The 21693-nt window shown below is 37.3% G+C and overlaps 1 protein-coding gene and 1 long non-coding RNA gene across 2 annotated transcripts; both read right to left on the bottom strand.

The window, feature by feature from the left end:
• Window positions 1-1974: 1974 nt before the first annotated feature.
• Window positions 1975-10356, bottom strand: LOC139148982 (uncharacterized). The gene is made up of 4 exons (XM_070720458.1): window positions 8956-10356; window positions 5562-5706; window positions 5226-5367; window positions 1975-2754 (listed from the first exon to the last, which is right to left on the bottom strand). The coding sequence occupies exons 1-4, from the start codon at window positions 9999-10001 to the stop codon at window positions 2630-2632; spliced, it is 1458 nt and encodes a 485-aa protein (XP_070576559.1). The 5' UTR covers window positions 10002-10356; the 3' UTR covers window positions 1975-2629.
• A 4234-nt stretch (window positions 10357-14590) lies between these two features.
• On the bottom strand, window positions 14591-19714 carry LOC139148981 (uncharacterized). Its single transcript, XR_011556050.1, has 3 exons — window positions 19544-19714; window positions 16781-16938; window positions 14591-16142 (listed from the first exon to the last, which is right to left on the bottom strand). It is a non-coding gene; the product is annotated as an uncharacterized lncRNA (long non-coding RNA).
• Between the last annotated feature and the right edge of the window lie 1979 nt (window positions 19715-21693).

Raw genomic sequence — 21693 nt, 5'->3', positions numbered from 1 at the left:
TATATCAAATACAGTTTCTTGCTGTCTCCCTAGAATATGCTGAAACATACAATATTCAGTTTGTCGACAAAGCCTGTATATCTAAATATGTATTGGATGATCATTGAACTACTGTCCAGACTGAAAGTCATTTGTCAATGATACAATGCATGTTACACATACACAGGATGTGTTGGCAAGCTGAATACTGGACAGTTCAACATGCTGTACAGAGTAGAACAAGAACACAGTTGTATAAACTGAAGTAAAATATTGTCAAAATAATCAATGTTAATACAGCTACTGCCATTCTACTGCAGTGTCACTATCACTGCATATCGGCAGTTACAGAGATAGCTCTGACTCTGATGTAGTTCAAGAAAAGTTTGAGTCAAATGACGGTCATGAAAGTGAAATATACTATTACATAAGATCAGACCAGAGAGCAACACATGATATGGAAGACCAGGAAACTTGAAAGTTATCGGGGATTTTTGAATTCTGACATATGAGAATAATCAAATATTAAAGAAGAATGAGGTCACCATGCTTGATTTTCTAAATTTTCACATTTTCATCTTAAAATAACACAAAAGTAAGATTTGGAACAGTAAAGACTCTCAACAAAAAGAAAATGTGTGACAGAATGGCATAATTTATTTTCTAACAAATTTGCCATTACTATACGTTTATTTTATGGAATATTTTAACCTTCCAGTATTTTCAATTTTTAGCAGCATCTAGGTAATGTACGTCCCGTACTTGTGAAAAAATATTTTGGTAGTTACCAAAGCTCCACAAAACACCTTACAAAGCTAGGTTTATCACAGGATCTTCAAAATGTTCGACAGCAGAGTTATCGAAGATACTGACTTCTGTTCTTTTTACTGTTAAACGGGGACTTCAAGCATACTGTGATGTTGTATTTTCTCGAAGTGGTATAATCAAATGTCTATATTAAAAAATTCGAAGGAACTCTTTGATAATTTGAAATCAAGATCTGTTTAAAAAACAAATCTATGAAAACTATCGATTTTTCCACATTGCATACCACAATACCACATGATGAATTGAAAGAACACTTGAAAAACACCATCAACCTAGCATTTTTCTACAAAAACGGTTCACGCCGTTACAAATATGTAGTATTAGGGTATAATTCTACATATTTTGTTAAAAATATTACTAACGTCGTTAAAATGTTTTATTTCGAGAAAGACATTATCAGTATGCTTGATTTCCTCATTGCCAACATATTTTTTTAATTTGGAGGATACATTTTCCGACAATGCATTGGAATTCCTATGGGTACTAACTGTGCTCCCTTGCTTGCCGACTTATTTCTGTTCTCATACGAGGCAGAATTTATCCAGAACCTAATCAAACAGAAAAAGGTCTCTGTAGCTAGAACTTTCAACCTAACATTAAGATACATAGACGATGTTATTTCAATGAATAACTCCGAATTCAGTGACTATCTCGCTATGATTTATCCTCCAGAATTGGAGATTAAAGAAACTACAGAAACGGCCTCTTCTGCTTCATATCTGGACATTTTACTTGAATTTGACTCTAATGGTCACCTTTCTACTAGGCTATATGACAAGAGAGATGATTTCAACTTTAGTATAATCAATTTTCCACACCTCATCAGTAATATTCCACTCTCACCAGCTTATGGGGTATACATTTCCCAGCTAATTCGATATGCAAGAGCATGCAGTTCATATGGTGATTTTGTAGAGAGACATGGCCATCTCTCTTACAAACTGTTAAATCAAGGTTACACCAGAGCAAGACTTGTCTCTACATTCAAACGCTTTTGGCAGGTATCGCAAGCTGGTAGATATACACAATATCTCTCTTCGACCAATGACCGCTGATGGCATCAGTGACATTGGGCCTTAGTTAGTGACCACTACCTATCTGACTTACAGATTGATATATGGCGGGTGCCACATGTGGGGCAGGATGCGCTTACTATTTTCGAAACACCTGACATCACTTCTTGGTCTTTTGGCCAGAGGTCCATATATCTTTCTTTCATGAATTTGACTTTGTTGTTTGTACCGTCTATTTACTGTCTGTTCTGTGCTGTTTTGTGTCTATGTTTACAAGTTTTGTATTACAAATTCTGACCTAGTGTTACAGGATTATGGATTGGTATGATTGCGATTATTTCACTGAGCTCAGTTTTTCATTATGACAATTTGGCAAAATGTAGCCAGGAATTCACAATTTGCATACTCTCTCATGATCGTCGCTTTGTGTGCTCTTCAACAGGTGCCATTGACCTGGCAAGAGTTGGATTAACTCAAGTCGGCTGAGACTGATAAATCCAAAAAATCCACTGATGAATTTAAAAATGAATAAATTAAAGATTTTGCCTTATAGGAATACGGCTCTATAAACTGCTAATAACAGGTAGTGTTGAACATCTGCGAGTAGAACTGCCCAATAAATGTTTATTTTTTCTTTGTGTATCCCTAATAAGTATACGGCTAAATGATAATGGGGGTGGACTTGAAAATTTTGATCATATAGACGAGGGGATTGAAAAATTTTAAGGGTACTGAGGGGCATCTGAAAAATAACATTTCAATCGCGATTCCTCTAGCCCCCCCCCCAACTGTTATTTGTGAACGCAGCCCTATTGTATCGGTTTCCAGCTTGGCAGGTCTTCCATGTTTATCGTTTCGCCCTGAGTAACGGACCGTTGCAATCGGATGAAATTGGACCAAGCAGAGCTCTTCCATGCTATAAACAGAGTAGCCTCTGGAAATGAGAAAAGTGAAACTTTTATGACATCTTAGCCATTTCCATACCTTTCAATCGACTAGTGTAACAGAATAGCTAATGTAAAACACAATTGGTTTTTCTACATGTACTATTAGTTTCAAATGAGATAGTAAATTTCATAAAGTGGTATTAAGTTTTTGACTTAAATTAGTTTTTATCGGTTATACCAAAATTTAGGTATAGCTATAGCTACTATAATTAACTTTAGATTCTCTGGTTTTTGAAAACATATAGTAAAAGGGATCTTTTTTCATGCCACCTCTGATAATCAATATTGCTTTGAAAAATGTGTTCGTTAAGCACAACACCACCTTAAGACATTGTAAGTATTTAAAGATGAGAAGTTAACCGCTGCATTCTTAGTGTCATGTACTTTGTTTTACATCAATTGTCCTGAGCGCTTCTCGAATATGCGCGATTTTGATCAGAAATTAAGGTTGCATGTGCGTTGAAACCGACTCAGAAAGTCTAAACTTTTGCTCAAACCTGCATGCTTCAAGGGAAATTTAAACCATTCGCTTCCGAAACCAAGAATAAAAATCGGACTTATCTTGTAACTTTTCAGAGAAACACGTCTCTTCATTTACCGAGATTTGAAATTAAGAATGGCCATACGCCTCTATTATAAATTTTCGATTTCCACAACAATTAAGAAGGCGAAAACATTTATTTCACAAGCTGAAACTGCGAATATCTGACCCAAAGGTGCATTCTTGCTTATGGGATTCCGTTCGCAGGGTCATGCTTCATTTTACCATTTGTGCACATGATGTTTTCAGAGCTTTATAAATCTTTGTGTTTTGACGTACACGGCTGTACAAAATTTCTGTGAGTATTATTAAGCTTCCTTGTTAGTACTGTTTTCCACATCTACAAAACTTTTCATGGAAACTATAAATTTGACTTAATTCATTAATTAATTAATTAATTCATTCATTCACTCACTCACTCATTCATCCATCATCTATCCATCTATCAACTAGTGAATTAATTCATTTATTCATTCACTTACCCACTTAGTCATCCGTCCATTAATTTATCCATTCATTATAGTCGCCCATTTATTATTTATTATTTTCTTATTCATTCATTCACCCACCCACCTAGACTCACTCACTCATTCATGCATCTATTCACACACTCCTTCATTCACTCACTCTTTCACCAATTCGTTTATACATTTTCATTGCTGAATATACAAGTTATATAAGTTTTGATGGTTCATAGTATTTAGCAAAGCCGTGACAAAATTTCCTTGCTTAAAATTTTAAAATAACAACGAAATATGAATTTTAAAACCCTGGTGTCGACACTGCTATGCTCTGAGGAACCGATAAAGGTCCTTGGGCTAGTCGTTTTATGAAGCCTTTGATCACAGTCCCTCCATCACATTTGAAATACATTGTTAGCTGAGATTAGTATTGAGTAAGAAAGAAAAATCAGCTGCTGATTGCCCGATGTATATACGACCTTATGACTAAATTGTAAGTGCGAGAGAGTATGTAATGTAAATATGAACGTTTATGTGAGCATGGCTCTCAGAGAATACAAATAGTATGCAGTTGCAGAAATTAGAGGAGCTACAATGTACCCTTACTATTTGATTGATTGATTACACTGATTACATTAACTCAAACTGTCAGTCCACGATTTATTCATTAACTCAAAGTGGCAGTCGACGATTTGTCCATTGCCTTCAGAAGATAAAAGAACTCAAGTGTCAATTCTACAGTCTCAAAAACATTTAGGCTGGTTTGGTGCTTCCAAGGTTGTTGATGGGAGACAGTCAAACTTTGGTGATCTATACATCAAACGCATGAAAAAAAGGCAAACGCTATTTTTAAATGATCAAAATCAAGTCTTAAGTAGATTTCATTAATAATTGCTATAAGGCTGTCGTTTACGGATTCCAAAATGTGAGAAAGAACCTGACTTTTTTCGGAATTCCATTTCAATTTTAAACAAGTCAAATTAGGGTAATGCCCAGTCGTTGTTACTGATTTTAGCTTTCTTTGTATTATTGTGTATTATGTTATGTTTATAATTCTTATGTTGTATTGGGAGTTTGGTGTTAAGAACCATATGTAAATTTCTCTATAGTAGGTAAGAAAGTTTCTGATTGAAATCTGAATCATTTCCCAGAAATTCATGTGATAAGTTGCGGCATATAACCCTAACTCACGATTTTAACATCACATAGAGCGATGAAAGACACATCCAACCACCCTGGAAGCACTAACAATTTCAAACGCCAATCAACTGATGATCTTGAACTTAATGGATTCGATAACGTTCACTTTTTGAAATATTCGCAAGCGGCTCTATGATTGACTTCGAAACCCTGTAAAAGTTATGACTCTCCCTAAAAATCCTCTCTTTGCTATTTCGCTTTCTTTCCAACACTCACGTTGACACAATACAACATGTATTAATCTCTATAAACTTACGATTGCATATCTCCTGCTCCAACAACGATAACATGTATGGGTCTGCTTTGAATGTGTCCAAGTACGGATTGTCCTCTTCGAGGATCGTTGTCTGATCAACGATTCTCCCAAGGTTACCCTTTCTTAATATGTCCATAACAGCCTACATAAGTGATGAGATGTAAATTATGAGTTAAGTGTACTCTGATGAATCTATCAGTTTCGATAAGAATGATTACTCCACGCATGATACTGTCATTGGAAACATTGGGATCATGTAAGATTGCGAGCTATGCTGACGCTTGGATCTAGCGATGAAACACTTTCAAACACTATTCAATACAAAGTGCCACTCACCGATGAATATTTTATCGGATAGGCAACATATAGACAGGTCGATTTACATTGTTTCATCAACATTTGTATATCAACCATAATATTCGCCACGTTTTGACTGAGTTGAGACATTTCATAGGCGCAGGGACCATCCTTCTGTCGGCACCTGAAATGAATTAATTAATAAAAAGATCGTAAGATTCCTTGTCTCTGGCATGTTTCTTAAATATTATGTGTCATGTTCCATAGCTGAAAGTCCGTTATTATACTATCATAAAAACATTTTGAATGCAAGTGAGTTAAACACTTTACAGAAAGTTTCAGCTCAACACGGATAGTCTGCCTAAATTTACATTGGGTGAAGTCCATTCAATGTTGAAATGTCCTGTATTGGTAAGATGTCTTTAAGTGCGCTGATCTACTTTGATATTTTCTAAGGACAGGTATGATCTATTCTGGTATTTTTCGAAGGACACCGTGACCACTTAGTACATATAAAACAAGCCTATGACATGACCTCACCAATAGATGTTACTCGTCCTAACTATTTCGCGTTCTCAGCGAGGTTCAGCCTGGGTCTGTCAATTTGAGGTGGCTTAATCAACGTTTCATTTTCCGTAATCTTCTTCAATTCACAGTTTCTTGCTGTTCAACCAAAATAAATTCTCAATCCACAGGCTAGTCAAGTGTGGTGAAATTGTTAAGTTCTTGGGGACAGAGTGGCGAGTACCTTTGCTGCTCATGCTTCGTAGTGCCTAGTTTGTGATTTCGTCGTGTACTGACACCACTGAGTCGGCAGCGATACAATTGATCGCTTGTAAAGCCATGACATTTGTCCCTATTCGAAACCGTGGTCGTTTTTTGGAGTAATACGAATCTCCCTCGAGAGATCACGACCTCCAATTACACTCCTCTCTTCCACTTTTGACTGTAACTTTGTGGGCCTGAATACAATACTCATGGTGCTATCTCAATATCAATCGATGTGACGCATGGGAAAGTCATTTGCTGTTCGTTAAATGTGTGTCTGTATATCCATGATTATATTACCATGCCCTGCCCTTCGCATTTTGATTGGTCGAGCTGAACCACGTGATTGACCACAAATACACAGTAATGGTTTGTTTTCATGCCCGTGAATATGAATAATAAGATAAACAACTCAAAGTATCGTAACTTTACAGCTCAAACGTAAATCATAATCAATCACAAAATAAAATGGAGCACTTGTAGGTCAAGTTGAGATACTTTTTTCTGAAAACATCTCTGGATTTGCCAATTTTTACAGCGCGTGACAGTGCGTGCCCAGTTGTCGTTCGCTCCTGAAATTTTCGGAAATATTGTGGGTTTTCTTGGGTTCGCTGATAATATAATGGAAATAACAGACTCCGCTCTGACCATTAACGTTTATTTATGGGCGCGGGCTCGAGGAAAGCCAAATTAACGGGCTCGGCAAGCCTCGCCCGTTAATTTTTGGCTTTCCTCTCGCCCTTGCCCACAAATAAACGTTAATGCTCAGCGCGTCGCCCGTTATTTCTATATTAAAGACGGCATAAGCATTGTTGTGAAGCTTTTTCTCCATGAAAAACATCTGTGAGATGCGCTTTCACCTGAAAACTACTTGCAGAGCCAACAGACCCACACAGGAAAGGGCCTTCATTTCGTGCTGTTTACACTTTACGCCTTTATAGAGACCACACAAGTTATTCATCTTACCCATGTTATATGAACGTACAAGTCTTTGTTGTCATAAATATAATTGCGTTATCACAAGTTTCGTGGTCGCATCAGCCACAACAATTAACTTAATTTTAGAGACACGTTCAAACAAGTATTTGCTTATGTTCACTTACAACAAACGCAGAGACATTGGAAGGTTAACAACACAAACACTGTCTGTAATGCCACTATCCATCTATTTCTTTCTGACTAAAAGACGAGAATTACGGGTAGACTGTCGTCCATTTCAACCACTTCCCAAATTAAAAAGGCCCCAAAACAAATTTAAAAAATAAGTTCAAACAAAAGAAATTAAAACAAACACACACATAAAAAACGAATCAGAAAATACCGAAATGAAAACAAAACATTTAACTTATTGCAGTATGACTGCAGGTGAATGGCACTAAAATAAGGACATTTGATAGTCTGCATGTGAGTAAGTTGTTATCATGGTTGAGCAAAGCGCCTTTAAAAGAGCGCAGCGATGGTGCGTTCATTTCGGAACTTTGGAGAGATTCTATTCAGTTATACTGTGCTGCCGAAAAATGAATACTTCAGTAAATCAGTTCTAGCCAATGGTACATGTAAATAGAGATCGTGATAATGCCTGATTCTTGTAACGGATGAGAATGTAAAGTCTTGAACGAAAAAGAATGCTAAGTTGATTCCATATAATTTTATAATTTAAAGCATTACATTTTAAATAAAATACAGATGCTTGGTGATAAGTGGATCGGAATCCATTGCTATTGGGTTAACAAATTAATTTCGCTACTGATCCAGTCTTTCGTCATTACACGTGCAGCACGGTATTGAATTCCATCGGGTAGTTATAGTTGACATTTTCTATTCGATTCCCAAACTGTACAAGTAAATTCAAGTTCAAGCGAATTCACTATCCTAAGACTCCTGCTTAAGAAACAGTGTAGATGTGATCAGGTATTTTAGTATGGAAAATCTTTATCAATATCGTCACTTCAAGGAGGATACCACATTTATTGTTGTACTTGGATGTCTGTAAAAAACATAATCGGGAACAGAACTGGTAAAGTTCAGAAATCTTTACCCTTCTCTTAATTGCTGTAGATTTTAGCGACTGCATTTTATTGCAACACAGTTTCATGAAAAATATGAAGTTCCATTGGAACCTACGAGGAAAGACAATTCACCATCCAGCCAGGAAGGCTCATTTTATGAAGTTGCAAAACAGACCAACGTTTGACTGATACCACGCGAGTCACAGCGTATAAAAACGTCGACAGTATCATTATATGCTGCAGTCTCACGCACATACAATTGTCTCTCAGAATGTGGTCAGCCAAAATTTTCCTTGATTATTCCAAAGTTACAAACAACGTACGAGATATACCATATCCTTTATTCTTGTCGATACGATTCTTGTGAATGTTTTAAAAAGGCTGTGTCAATACATATGCAACACAAATTATGATTTGTGCGACAGCAAAGAAAACTAACAGGCAAGGCATGGAAATAATAGAGAACATCTTACGCAAGGGCGCTGCAGTTGATGAACTCTGATCATGGAAGGAGTGTGTTCACATCTGTAGATAATCACATACAGAGACAGCCTTCTTACATCTTTATCCGTACGCTTCTGTGTTTAAATTTCGAGTGAAAAAAATGAATTTACCACAGAAAAACAAACAAACAAACAAACAAACTTCAAAAATACCTCATTGCTTCGCCAGTCTTGTTCCTAAAATGCATCGCCAGATAGGGTTTTCCATCACATACGGTTTTAACAATCTTTCTCGCGGTGTTTCGTATTCCCTTTGACCTCACAAGGTGTTTCTGGATGTTGAACGATATGTTTCCTCTTTCCGGTATCGCCATGTTACTGACAGAGCTCAGTCCAAAAATCCCAAGACACTTCATCTTATCCATCTCAGGACTCTCTTCAAATAGAATTGGTTTTTCTTTTGTAAAACGTCGATAGGGTAAAGCCAAACTATGAAGTTCCCAAAATGCCTCCACGTGTTTTTCATAATTTGAACTTTCAAAATAGTTTTTGTCGGGCGTGTAAACAGCTTCTACAGTACTGCTGCATTCATGTTTGAACTCTGCCATCGATACTGTATCCACAATCTGTTGAAGCTCGACGACATCGAACGTTGCGTTGAACTCTCTCAAATCGGTCGTTCGCATATGACCCTGGCTGCCATGTATGGGGAAAGGTAATAAGACGAGGGTCCGATGTTGGTAAACAGCCACAGTTATAGCGTTTTTAAAGAGAGAGTACAAATAGTTCGGTCCGCTGTTGAAGTACATGATGGGTAGCAGATAGTGTTTCATTTTAGTATTTCCACCGTTACCACTGGGAACTGAACTGTCTTCTTTAACCGGTGACAAAAGCAATGGGTTTGGTGTTGTCTTTGATTCAACAATTTCCTGTATTTTGCCATTGAAGCTCTCTTCAAAGTTTTCTTGCACTTCGAATTTCGGTGTCTCTTCCGTACCCCATTCTTTATTTCCGTTACCATCTCCATACATTTGAACATTCAATGACTCTCTACTTGTTGCTTCGGGGGATACCTGATGAAACTCCGCCCCAGAAACTGTCGAATTTTCTCGTTTGTGGTCGTAAAGACGCTGTTTTGGAAATTTCCATGACTTGTATATTGGTATACTCACGTTCAAGGCAACGTGATCGCTGGACAGTGTGTACAATACAAATCCAAGGGTTGCCGAGATGACGATCAGGACCAACCTAAACTTCATTACTGTCGAAGTGACGGACGGAAAGTTAAAGCGTTCAACGCGACTGATGTAACACTATGTGCTGGGCCGCAGTCCCTCTACTGGATGTTCACCAACCTTAACCGGCTCCGATATAGGTTTTTAGGACTAAGGTTGTACGGCGGAAGGACATCATCAGTAACGTGGTTAGTTTACAGTGGATTTCAATATAAATATCACCCTTTTTCGCTAATTTCACTGCCAACCGTATTATCGAAACAAGAAGACGTTGTTCCTGTTGTTCGAATCTTTTCCTGGCTTTGTCTTCGAATGATACATTTGCTAATAGCAAGCTAGTTCTGAAATGCACACGCTTGCCCACATTTTGAAAAAGTTTGCCGCGGCACGATACAGCACATAATTACACAAATGTGAGGGCGTTTTCCAATAGCGATACACAGTAACCTGGCTTGAGGTATGTGATAAAGTTTATTTAAGGGTCACTTGCGTGTAAATCCAAATCACACCAGATGCGGATGTCTGTTACGCCACTACGTTTTATTTGGTAAAAACGTCTTCAGACAGTATAACAATAGAAGGTGGCAATTTTTCGAATCAGGATTTGGTATCCATAGGCCCCCTATTTATTTTTAAATTAATCATTTTCCTCACGATATCAAAGACCTATACAACTTTCTAGAGCATACATACATACATACATACATACATACATACATACATACATACATACATACATACATACATACATACATATATACATACATACATACATACATACATACATACATACAGACAGACACAGGCACAGACACAGGCACAGACACAGACACAGACAGACACACATATATATACTATATATATATATATATATGTATATATATATATATATATATATATATATATATATATATATATATATATATATATATCTCTTAAATAGACTCAGGAGAGTAACTCAGGAGAGTAATTCTCAATTAAATAATGTAACTCAATGGAATTATTTACTTATTATTCTAACAAATTTGCCATTATTACACTAAATGTTTTAGAGATTAAAACGTTTGTTTTATGGAATATTTTAACCTTAAATTTTAAATTTTTAGCAGCATCTAGGTAATATATATCTCGTACTTGTGAAAAAATATTTTTGGAGGTCAATGACCTCAATTTTCACTATGACAATTTGGCAAAATGTAGCCAGGAATTCACAATTTGCATACTCTCTCATGATCGTCAGTTTGAGTGCTCTTCAGCAGGTGCCATTGACCTGGCCAGAGGTGGACCTAAAACAATTCTTGACTGGTTTGGCTTCAAGTAAGGAACGGAACTGAATTTCCATCAACTTTTCCGCGCTCCGCTATTGATCACAATATTGGATCTGCATCGGGGCAAGCAGGTGACCGTGAAATGTCGTTGTTGAAATCCCAAAATAGTTCCAACGCAGTTGAAGTTGCATTTAATCTTGAACAATTTTCTACAATTAAACGATCGGGTCATTTTATAAGTTCGGATTAGAATTCAGTTTTCAAAAAATAGCAACAGCCATTCGGCATTGGCTGTCTTCAAGTTGACAAGCAGAATATTTGGCATTTTAGTATGCAATAGCGCTGATCACTGAACGCCATTTTTCTTTCATTAATATGCAAAAATAAATATTTGTCCGCATTTTCCGCAAGAACGATGAAAATAAAACCTGCTAATGTTACAATGCATACTAAAAGTCACACTAATTCATATGAATTTATGGCTCAGACTACAAGCTGCAACAACAACCGCGCATGCAACAACAAAATTTGTCCGAATTTCAGGCAGTTGTGCATGATGTTGTGCGCGTGAAGCTATATTTAGTAACACATCTGACATCGCGATCAGCGCTATTGGAAGTAGGCTAAAAAGTAGTTGATACACAGAATTCAGAATTCAGAATAAATAGCAAAAAACTACAGCTGCGAGAGCTGGAACTGTGTTCGGTAGTTGTATTATTTGACAGGTGGGACACTTAAAAAGGAGGATTTGCACTAAACTTTTTTGTTCAGCTGCCCACTCTTCTTACTACAATAATTGTAATTGTAGTTGTATGAAAGAGTCAGTAGTTTAAACTTTTATCAAGATGTTTAGCATTTGTTTTCAGAGTGACAACTACATTTAAAATGCTCATTCAATCTGAGATACAAGAGATCTCAAAGTTAGAGCCAAACCACATGTGGGAAAATGAAATATGAGGTCACACACGTTATGAGCAAAGTATCATATTTACATAACATTTTCACCAGACTGTGGAAGATACCATTATCACGCAAAACCTGGACAAAGAAAGAATGGATTGAATCTGCTCCGTATAACTCTTGCGTAGAAACTGTTGAGGATGGCACAATTCCGTTTGCGTTGAATTCTCGTTAACATTGAATCTCTCTTCCATGTAATAACAATGAGAAAATATATCGTTAAAGAACAAAAAAGTTGAAGTTGGCAAAAACCTAGGTAAAGAGCAAAACTTAAATCACGCAGTCACGGATTATTACGATGTTTGCAAAGGTGGCGTCTACTACTAAACTAACAAACTACTGCCCCCACCTGGTAAAAGTAATAGAGAAAAGCCTAAAAAGGCAGTAAAGAAGAAGTCAAGAGGGAGCTCAAAGTCAGCTCAAAACATGAGTAGAAAAGAGGGTTGGTAGGTAGGTGAAAAATACCAGCAGCTGCAGCTATGACGATACACTATGAGCAAAAAGGCATCAAGCCATGAGGTTATGCTGAGGTTAATGCTGATTGGTTGCAAGTTATATCATGCGATCATCTGAGAGAACGTTCTTTAAACACCGCTCAAAGAGCTAGTACATATTGGTACGAGTCTGCGAAGCGAACATATCGAAGTATAAAGATCTACTTATGCAAAAGACATATGAACTGCATAATCGTAAACACGTAAGGCCCCTCGCAAGGATATAGTCGACGTCAGAGTAAAATGCACGTGTATAAGTAATTAAAAGGATTTGTAAACGCACATATTTCTACAAAACTCTAGATACCAACATCAAATTGTTACAATTCTTTTGAAAATAAGCATACAGCTGTATCTGCTTATGTGGTCGTGGCTGCTCGAACTTTATCAATTAAGGTGCTACTCCATGGAAGATTGTTTTTCTAAGTCGTAACCTGGTTACAGTGCACAGATCGGTAATTCGTCACTTTGCTTTCAGAGGAAATGTATTTTGGAATTCAAGTTTTATTTCAAAAGCTACTGTGTCGTTTTGGTGACTGAACTTGTCATAGACAGTTATTGGGATATTCTAATAACGGTGATGTCGACAACGTTGTTTCCTGGTGTTTTCTGTTAGTTACCCGTTGCTTTGGGAAACTCGAGAAATTTCAGGATGTGGCCAGGCAATGAAAAAAGACAGGGATAATAGAAACATGTATTTGAGAAAGGAACTGAGATTTTGGCCGTGAATGTAAATGAAATTAAAATCAAGACGTCAATGGAGATTCGAAAAAAGAAGCAACTTGAGTTTGAGACAATATATCATAACTGTGTACAGGAGTTTTATTATTCGTTCGAAGACTACATGTGTCAAAAAATTGTGAAACCCCGACTTAGTAGTTGTGTTAACCGCAGCTATGTTTTAAAAACTATTGTAAAAGCACTGCTTTTGATGTGTTTTTCTCAGAATTTTGTAAAATAGTTTAAAGCCTGAGATATCGGTTGTTAGATGCCCATATGAAGCCTGTATTACAGGTTCCCTCCATATTTCACAGCATAGAGGAATCATAACATGCTTTTCAAAGTCTGAAATAAGCAGTTTGTTGAAAACTAGAGTCCCGTCACTTTACTGAATACGGATTACAAAATATTGTAGCCGCGGTCATTGCCCTTCGAATAAGAAGAGTAATAAATGATATCATAAGTTCACATCAAAAGACCTTATCAAGAGTCATTTTTTGGGAAAACGCATTTAATTTATGATGTTTTACGTGAAACAAATGTTCAAAAAATGTCTACTTTACAGACTTTGATAAAAACTTTTGACCCAATTGAGTGGCCTTGATAGCGATTGAAGGGTTTCAATAGTGTTTCGGGATTCAGAATTAAGTACAGAAGACAAAGGCGATATAGATTGGTGCTCGTCGACATAGCCAACAAATTATTTTTCTAAAAAAGAAGCTTAATTGGACAAATGGACCCTTTCTGGTTCTTGCTTGTAAAATTCATGTTGAATTTGCACGCTGAGAAGATTTGAATTATTCTCCGTTCATTGAGGAGATCGAGAATCTTTACACATACTAGAAACAGGTATGTTCTAAACGGTCATCAACGCTGGTGGGTAAGGTATTTCCCCGACTTTCAGTCCTCATCAAACTCACCCGTTCAAAGTTAAAGAACATTAAATACAATTCTCAGAAACATAATATGGTCTTTCTACCTTTTAGTAATGAAATGTTTAATTGGCTTTGCCATAGAGAAAGATAGATGTCTATGTTTCTCTGTGGCTTTGCCAACTTCCAGTTGTTCTGACTGGCTCAAAAACGGCGTAGATAGGAATTGAGTGTATTTGTCTGAGTATCACTTTGTTAAACTTCATTACCAGGGGAAACATTACGAGACAAAGATGACGTTTGCTAGTTTACGATTTTTATTTGGTTTTCATCATCTATTCTACATTTTCTAAGTGACGACTTCCCCATACAATTTTAACGCTATTGAATACTTGACGAAGATAATAGGCACATAGAAAACCTCTAAATACTGAAAACGCTAATCTCTAAGAAATGTCCGAGTAAATGGGTATAGTAAACAACACACTCATTTTTAACTACAAGTATGGGACCGTCGTCAATTCTCTTTCTCAGCTGGCACACAAGCAGGGTACAGGACATTTATTGACTGCGGTCGTAAAACACAGAAAGAACGCCAAGCCGACAACTGATCGTAATGAAAACGTCGGCCTCGAACCTTACGCCTCAAACCATATGCCTGCAACACCCCCTGCTTGACTGCTAGCTGATTGTGGTTAGGGTACCAACGCACTTATACCAGCTCTTCCCTGATATGAAACCAACATCAAATTAATGATAACACCATTTCCGGAAACGCATCTTCCTCTCACGATCAAAGTGTCCAAGTTCAAACGATGTCTACTTTCATAATTAGATGACGGTGAAGACAAACAAGCTTATTCAACATAACCGGTTCGTATAATAACAATGTAAGTTTAAGTAGAGTAAGTAGTGCTTTGTAGGGTATGGTTTGGTAATGTTTTCACAGTTTCTTTGTCTTTCTCAACTTCATCTCCGATTACAGTTTGCGTTCTTTTCTACATTGGACCATGATGTATAGTATACCATAGATATCTTCAATTTTCATCTACCATCGTATCATTCTCATAAGAGTGCGTGGTTTTCTTCATACAGACGTTACACAACGCTGCGTATATTTCTCTACACTTTTTTTGCTGAAATGTCTTGTTTTCAACCTTTCAAGTTACGTTACGCCATGGTATGTGAAACAAACACGGTAACTATCAAAAACTCAACTAAAATCTTTATCCTGGCATCGTAAAAGTAATATTTTGTTTCGGTTCAGTAAGTAGGTGGATACTTTGACAGGTTGAGATTCGTTAAGTTCGAAAGTTTCCAGTGACATTCACAATTTCAACGGTCATGTAAAAATGAAAGGTAAAAATTCGTTTATATCTTCTTAGAATTGAAAGTTGTTGTATTTCTTTTAGAATATATGTGACTCCTATGCTAAGTTTATATAGTAAAAATATTGTTGCTCTTTGTTGAGTCTTTAGTTCATAGTCTTTTGTGTATATTTCTCGTGTCGGCCGAAGTCTCTTTTGTACCAGTAGTTCAATAAAACAGTTTGCTTTTGTTTTTGTAAATATGTGACAGATCCCTGAGTGAATGATTCCTACAGCGCTGGGGTACCCATACCACCAGCTCGGAAACCAATCATCTATCCATCTTCATTGGAATCCAGAACCCCATATCTTCTCTCGTAAACTAGCAGATGCTTCGTTATCAGATCTCGTCGTCCGATGACATCCAGCAACGACCGCAGATCTGATAAATTATTTGGTGACAGCAGATCCTTTGCCTCCATCCAGAAGATCAGTTCGTAGAAATCCTTGATTCTGATCATGTCTTCTGGCTGAAGTCCGGGACCTGGAAAACGGAGAATAATTTTTTTATAATAAATATTTTTTTTTAATCTAGAGAGAACAATGCCAGTGAGCTGCGTCTGTACATGAAGAAATGCAGATTGTACTGCAATTATGGTTCTCGCTAGTCTCAGTATATTTTGGCACTTTCTTATCTGATGCAAATTTATAGAATTCGCCCTTTTTTATTAAATGCTTGTATACCTGATAAACAGGCGGTGATAATTATCATTGTGACCATCGTAGCTCTTGACGAGGCAATGGTACTATATATGGAGAAATGGAGAATATTTTTGGTCCTTTTTCTCTGTTTTCTTAGTTCCTTCTATCATAGACCCTAGGGTCTATGCTTCTATCCATCATACAAAGGTGAAAGCTCAACTGTAGGATGAAGGGTGTCAATTACTTCTTGTTAGGTAAGAAACAATAAGTTGTAAGCTGTCTTTTTATAGCACAACACCATCAGTCCGGGTCATGAACTGACAATCCTCAAATTTTGAGCCTGGTAATTTGACCCGGGTCTTACAAAGCCAAAAGTCACCATCCTCAAATAGTTGGTCCGGTATCCTGGCTCCAGCATTATAACCTTTAAAGATGTAGGAACTGTTTTCTTAAATGCTATAACTTGAGAAAGTTACTCACGTAGAGCATCTGTAGTTAACAGAAATTTCATGCCCTTGATGTCACCCTTTTCGAGGTCTTGACCCAGTCTAAATAGCAGGGTTCTGTAGGATCCTGGTACTCGCTCCATCATGAACTACTGGTACAAAAGTCTTCGGCCGACACGAGAAAACGCGAACCTAAAAGAGATAACAGAGTGTAAATTAACTGCAATTCATAGAAATGAAGACATTTCCGTTATAACACGATGTCCACATGCCTTGCGTGGCAAGATTTTGATTCCATCGACTCTCTCATTATTTCGTCGGATTTATATCTAGTGTACAAGTCCATACGCACAATTTATGTTTACCGCTTTCTTTTAAATGTGATCCAAAAATACTTGACTTTTTGCAGCAGAATTAACAAATTCTTATCTGTTCAATTCACACATTTCATATCTGAAGAAAGATAGTGAGTATTGTGGCCATAATTATGGGATACAGATCACTCTTTTTTATTTAAACATGTAGGGGCGTCGCCTTATTTGTGAATATAGTAAAACTGAAAGCCGCCTTTTGGCCTCAGGAAATTCTCAGATTGTTCACTTCTTGTATCAAAGTTGTGCTTTGTAGGTATAGGTGTTTTGAACCATGTTAAGGCTAAGTTTAGTCGTAAGTGTAAAATTGCAACATAATTGGCCAACCAGAATGGAGTCAGGGGTCTTTCAGATAGTCCGATTACCCAAAATCCTTTTCGGGCTCCACACTTCGGCCCTTCTGTGTTTATTGGGCTCCTTGGTGACATCATTTTTTCCTTGTCGCAACACTGCCCATTAGAGTACAATTTCTGATATTTTTTAACGCCCACAACATGAAAACTATTGATTGAGTCCGAAACTAAATCCAAGAAAGACTTGAGAGACCCACAAGCGAAATGTTTGTGATATAATGTATATTATATCATACCAGTATATTGATGGCGCAAATACAGCAATCTGATTGGTCGAGACGCGAAAAAAACCGTGGTATATTCGCGATATACCACGGCTGGCACACGTGCGAGCTCTCGGCAAGAGCAAATATCCTTTTTGACATTCCATGCCAGAATTTCAATATACTGTTATGATATAATAGCAATAAATCACACCCAGCGACGGTATACCACTCGATTTTGACCAGTCCACTTCATATATGCACTCGCTATCGCTCGTGCATATATGTCGTGAACTGGTCAAAATCTCGTGGTATACCGTCGCAGGGTGTGATTTATTGCTTAAATGATTCATCTACACCCAGTGTTCATATATAGCCTAATTTTAATATTTCAAATTATGAAATGAACCAATCATCTGTGTGCTTAGTCCGGTAATGCTCAAGAATAAATATGACCGATTCTCCTCAGAAAGCTGGTCAATTCATGGTCATTAAACTTTATGCATAATTAAAACTAAGTATCACAAAAGTATCTCGGAAGTCTGACCAAATTTAGTGCATTCAGTTTTGATATATATAACCTGATAACGGTAGTGTGCTAAATATGCAAATAAGGTTATAATCAATAGGCCTAGCTGTCCACACCATACTTTTAATATGATTATTAAGGCATTCAATATGATATCAAAGTCAACTCATATTCCGTTCTCTAATTCTTCAATTATTACATGTGAGCCAAATTCATTATAATAATAATCTTTATTTCAACAGATACAAATCAATAAAAAACAACACCAAATTGACTAAATCATTCAAATTTGTCATATTCATGCTAGCAACAGCCTAAAGGAACTAGATCTAGATGTATCCATGGACACATACTAGATACAATTTTTGACCTTATAGTGCAACAAATATACAGTCATATGGATACACACATACAGACGCACACAGACACATATACATATGAAAGGAAGCATGATATTGGCCCATTTTGTTGGCTACGCCCACCTGTAGGGCCAACACAAAAGGCTACCATTACACAAAGGTACACGAACACTACAGGTCTACAGTATTGATTCACGTTATGTTTATCTAGAACACAAGCTCTCCATATAAGGCAAAGCTATTTTTAGAAAATCACGGGTGGGGAAGTACCGAGTCTGAAGTCCGAATGAATACAATACATAGCAGCTGGCAACCATTCTCTAATGTTTCTTGTCGTGAGTAGCGTTTCACTTTGCATATTCACATCGTATCAGTCGAAAATTTGAAGCGCCTCCGATTGCCAAGCTATTCAGAGTTATAGATATTTACTCTTGCTTTAATGTACGAATGATAAGAATAATGGCAACATATGACAGCACTGGGCTTACTTTCCTGTTACTGTGCCATAGCCGTAGTTATCAACCACTTTGCAGCAGATAGCGGTTTGTTGTATGCAGCATTGTCATTCTAATCACAGAGAGCATTAAATATTTACTGTTCGCCGAAGGGTAAACAGCTCCTGGTGTATCGACATGGGTTGGACGGTTAGCCCCAACATGTTTGCCTGCAAGTACCTTACGTGTACATTCAATCCTCGGTTGCCCCCCCCCCCCCCCCCAACACCTGTCCAGTTCACTGTTATCAAGGCCTGCTACAAACCCTCCCTGGTAAGTTAAACATGAACACTGTGGCCGCTAGGTCTGTTTTTCACCCTCCCATTCGACGTTTGGAAAGGGAAGAAATGTGATGTGCGTCAATATTGTATGGATACCCGTAACATATCAAATCTCACCGATCAATGATGACAAAAATTACATGAATAATTCATGCACGGCTTCTGTAATATCTTTTGCAATAAATCTTGATTATACATTATACTTACTCTAAACGGCGAGCCCGCTTTTGGTTTGTTTTTTGTGTTCTTCCTCTATGAAAAGAAACCATACACTCTTCAAAGAAGCCAGAGAAAGAGTCACCCTGGCTAACCTATATCGGGGTTTTATTGGAACCGTTAGTTTTACGTCATATGCAGTGAAGCATTCGATTGGCAGTCACTTTGTTTTGACGCGTGCGCCTATCATCGATGGCAATAATTATATGTTTGTTGAATATTAGCCTGAAATTTCATCATCTTCTTATAAATATTTAAGTTAATGTAATATGTAGGGACAGTGATTAAAAATGTATGAAATCAACTAAGTATTCGACTTTTAAGCAAATCCAGGCAAGGATTTGTTTACGTGACGCTCAAATTATTGTCCCGACACACATCAAAACGAACAGCATTTTTCTAACGCATTTCTGTGATTGTCTTTCTGTATGGTATCGTGGTTTTTTTCAGAAGCAAGAATGTGATCTCAGACATTTCCTTGAACTGGTTATTGATTTGCATATTAGGAATGTTATATCGCAATTTGTGCATGAAAATTGACGCATAGCAACAGCGCGCTCGCACGACTCTCTACTACGCAAAGGCTCTACTGTATGCGCTCTTGTATACTGTCGCATCGCCGTTCCTTGCGTTTATTGTGCGCCTAGTTCACAAGAGACGGGTTCAATTAGCGCCTGGTAAGGGAGACTGATAAGTATTTGTAATCGCACATTAGATCATGATCAAATTTGGAGTTTAAATATGGTCCGTCAGATGTAAGAACAGCCGCAGTGTTTCAAAACTAAAGTTGCAATCCTCAGAGGGGTTCGTGTACACATTCAGATGTGAACTTTGCCACTGTGCACTCCTACAATAACATGAGCTTTGTGTGGGCACAGAGCGATATCTACCATTGAGTTACAAATACGCCTATATATAACCACGAGTTCCACTGACCCGTAGGGGTCTTGCAAGGAGTGGTCCATTTTGTCATGTCATAGACCCACCAGAAAATTTGTTAGAAGCAATCTTTAAATTTATGCAATAGGTACGTAGAGACTTTGTTCTGGACCTGAAAATAATCCATAAGTTTTACTGGTTTAAAGTTTATAATTATGCAAGGAACATCCCTCGTGTAGGAGATCATGGCGATGCATGGAGTATTTACGCAAAGCTATGGTATGATGAAATTTGTTGAGCATCTGTAGATTTAATCGTGACTTATTGTGTGCCCATATCATTGTGTTCCAAGTTGCAGCAGTGCACTAAAATATCGTATAATTTACACTGGTAGACTTGAGGGACAGTTTGTGTAATAGCTACCAGTATGACCGCTTATACTTGCATTTGCTGTTACAAAGACAGGTATCACACCGGACTGAATTGGTATCACCAGCAAAGGAACAAATTTTACTTCTTCTCGGATACAGATATCTAGCATCATTGTAAAACACGTGGAATAACACAAAAATGATACTTCTACAAAGAATTTAGAACATTCAAAAGTAAACCGAACATCTTTTAAACTCTAATCACTCTAATAAGTTCTTTGCAAACTTTGGCTGATATTGTATTACCCTACAGGTTAGACGGAATATCAATTAATCTCTAATTGTATCAAAACATGAAACTTCCAGCAGTACATGTTCTGCAAAGTTTAAACCATTTTGTCTGAGAGTGAAAAAGTTAAAACTTTCCATGCTTTTCTTTGATTGAATAGTCTCAACGTAATTGTATTCTTTGATAGTTGTTCTTATGTTGCCTACTGTATGCTATAATTCTTGTTATGCCCTATCATTGTCAAGGAAACCCACTTTTGGTAATGTGACCTTGGTGCATTGCTACAGTAACAGTAATGATGAACATGGCGATGGGGTCAAAAACTATTGAATGTATTTCGCCACAACTCTTACTAGTATCTGTTGGTTTGACCAATCGGGGTGAGCCTCGTAATCGTGTATTTGCTCTTCTGGGAAGGTCAGAGTGCATTTTCTTCCGTAATGGCCGCCATGGTCATGAAATCATTGATGTAAGATCATAGTAAGCATTGTACATGGTCAACTCTTTGTTAAAGGCATTTGGTTGTAATCGTTGGTCCGTTTGGGCGGACATCTGCAAGTCAACACTGTGTATCCTTTGAATCAGATTTATAACCCTATCTG

Source organism: Ptychodera flava, chromosome 14 (assembly GCF_041260155.1).
Source record: "Ptychodera flava strain L36383 chromosome 14, AS_Pfla_20210202, whole genome shotgun sequence".
Lineage (NCBI taxonomy): Eukaryota > Metazoa > Hemichordata > Enteropneusta > Ptychoderidae > Ptychodera > Ptychodera flava.
The sequence above is the reverse complement of the archived record's forward strand: the minus strand, read 5'-3'. Positions and strand labels throughout refer to the sequence as shown.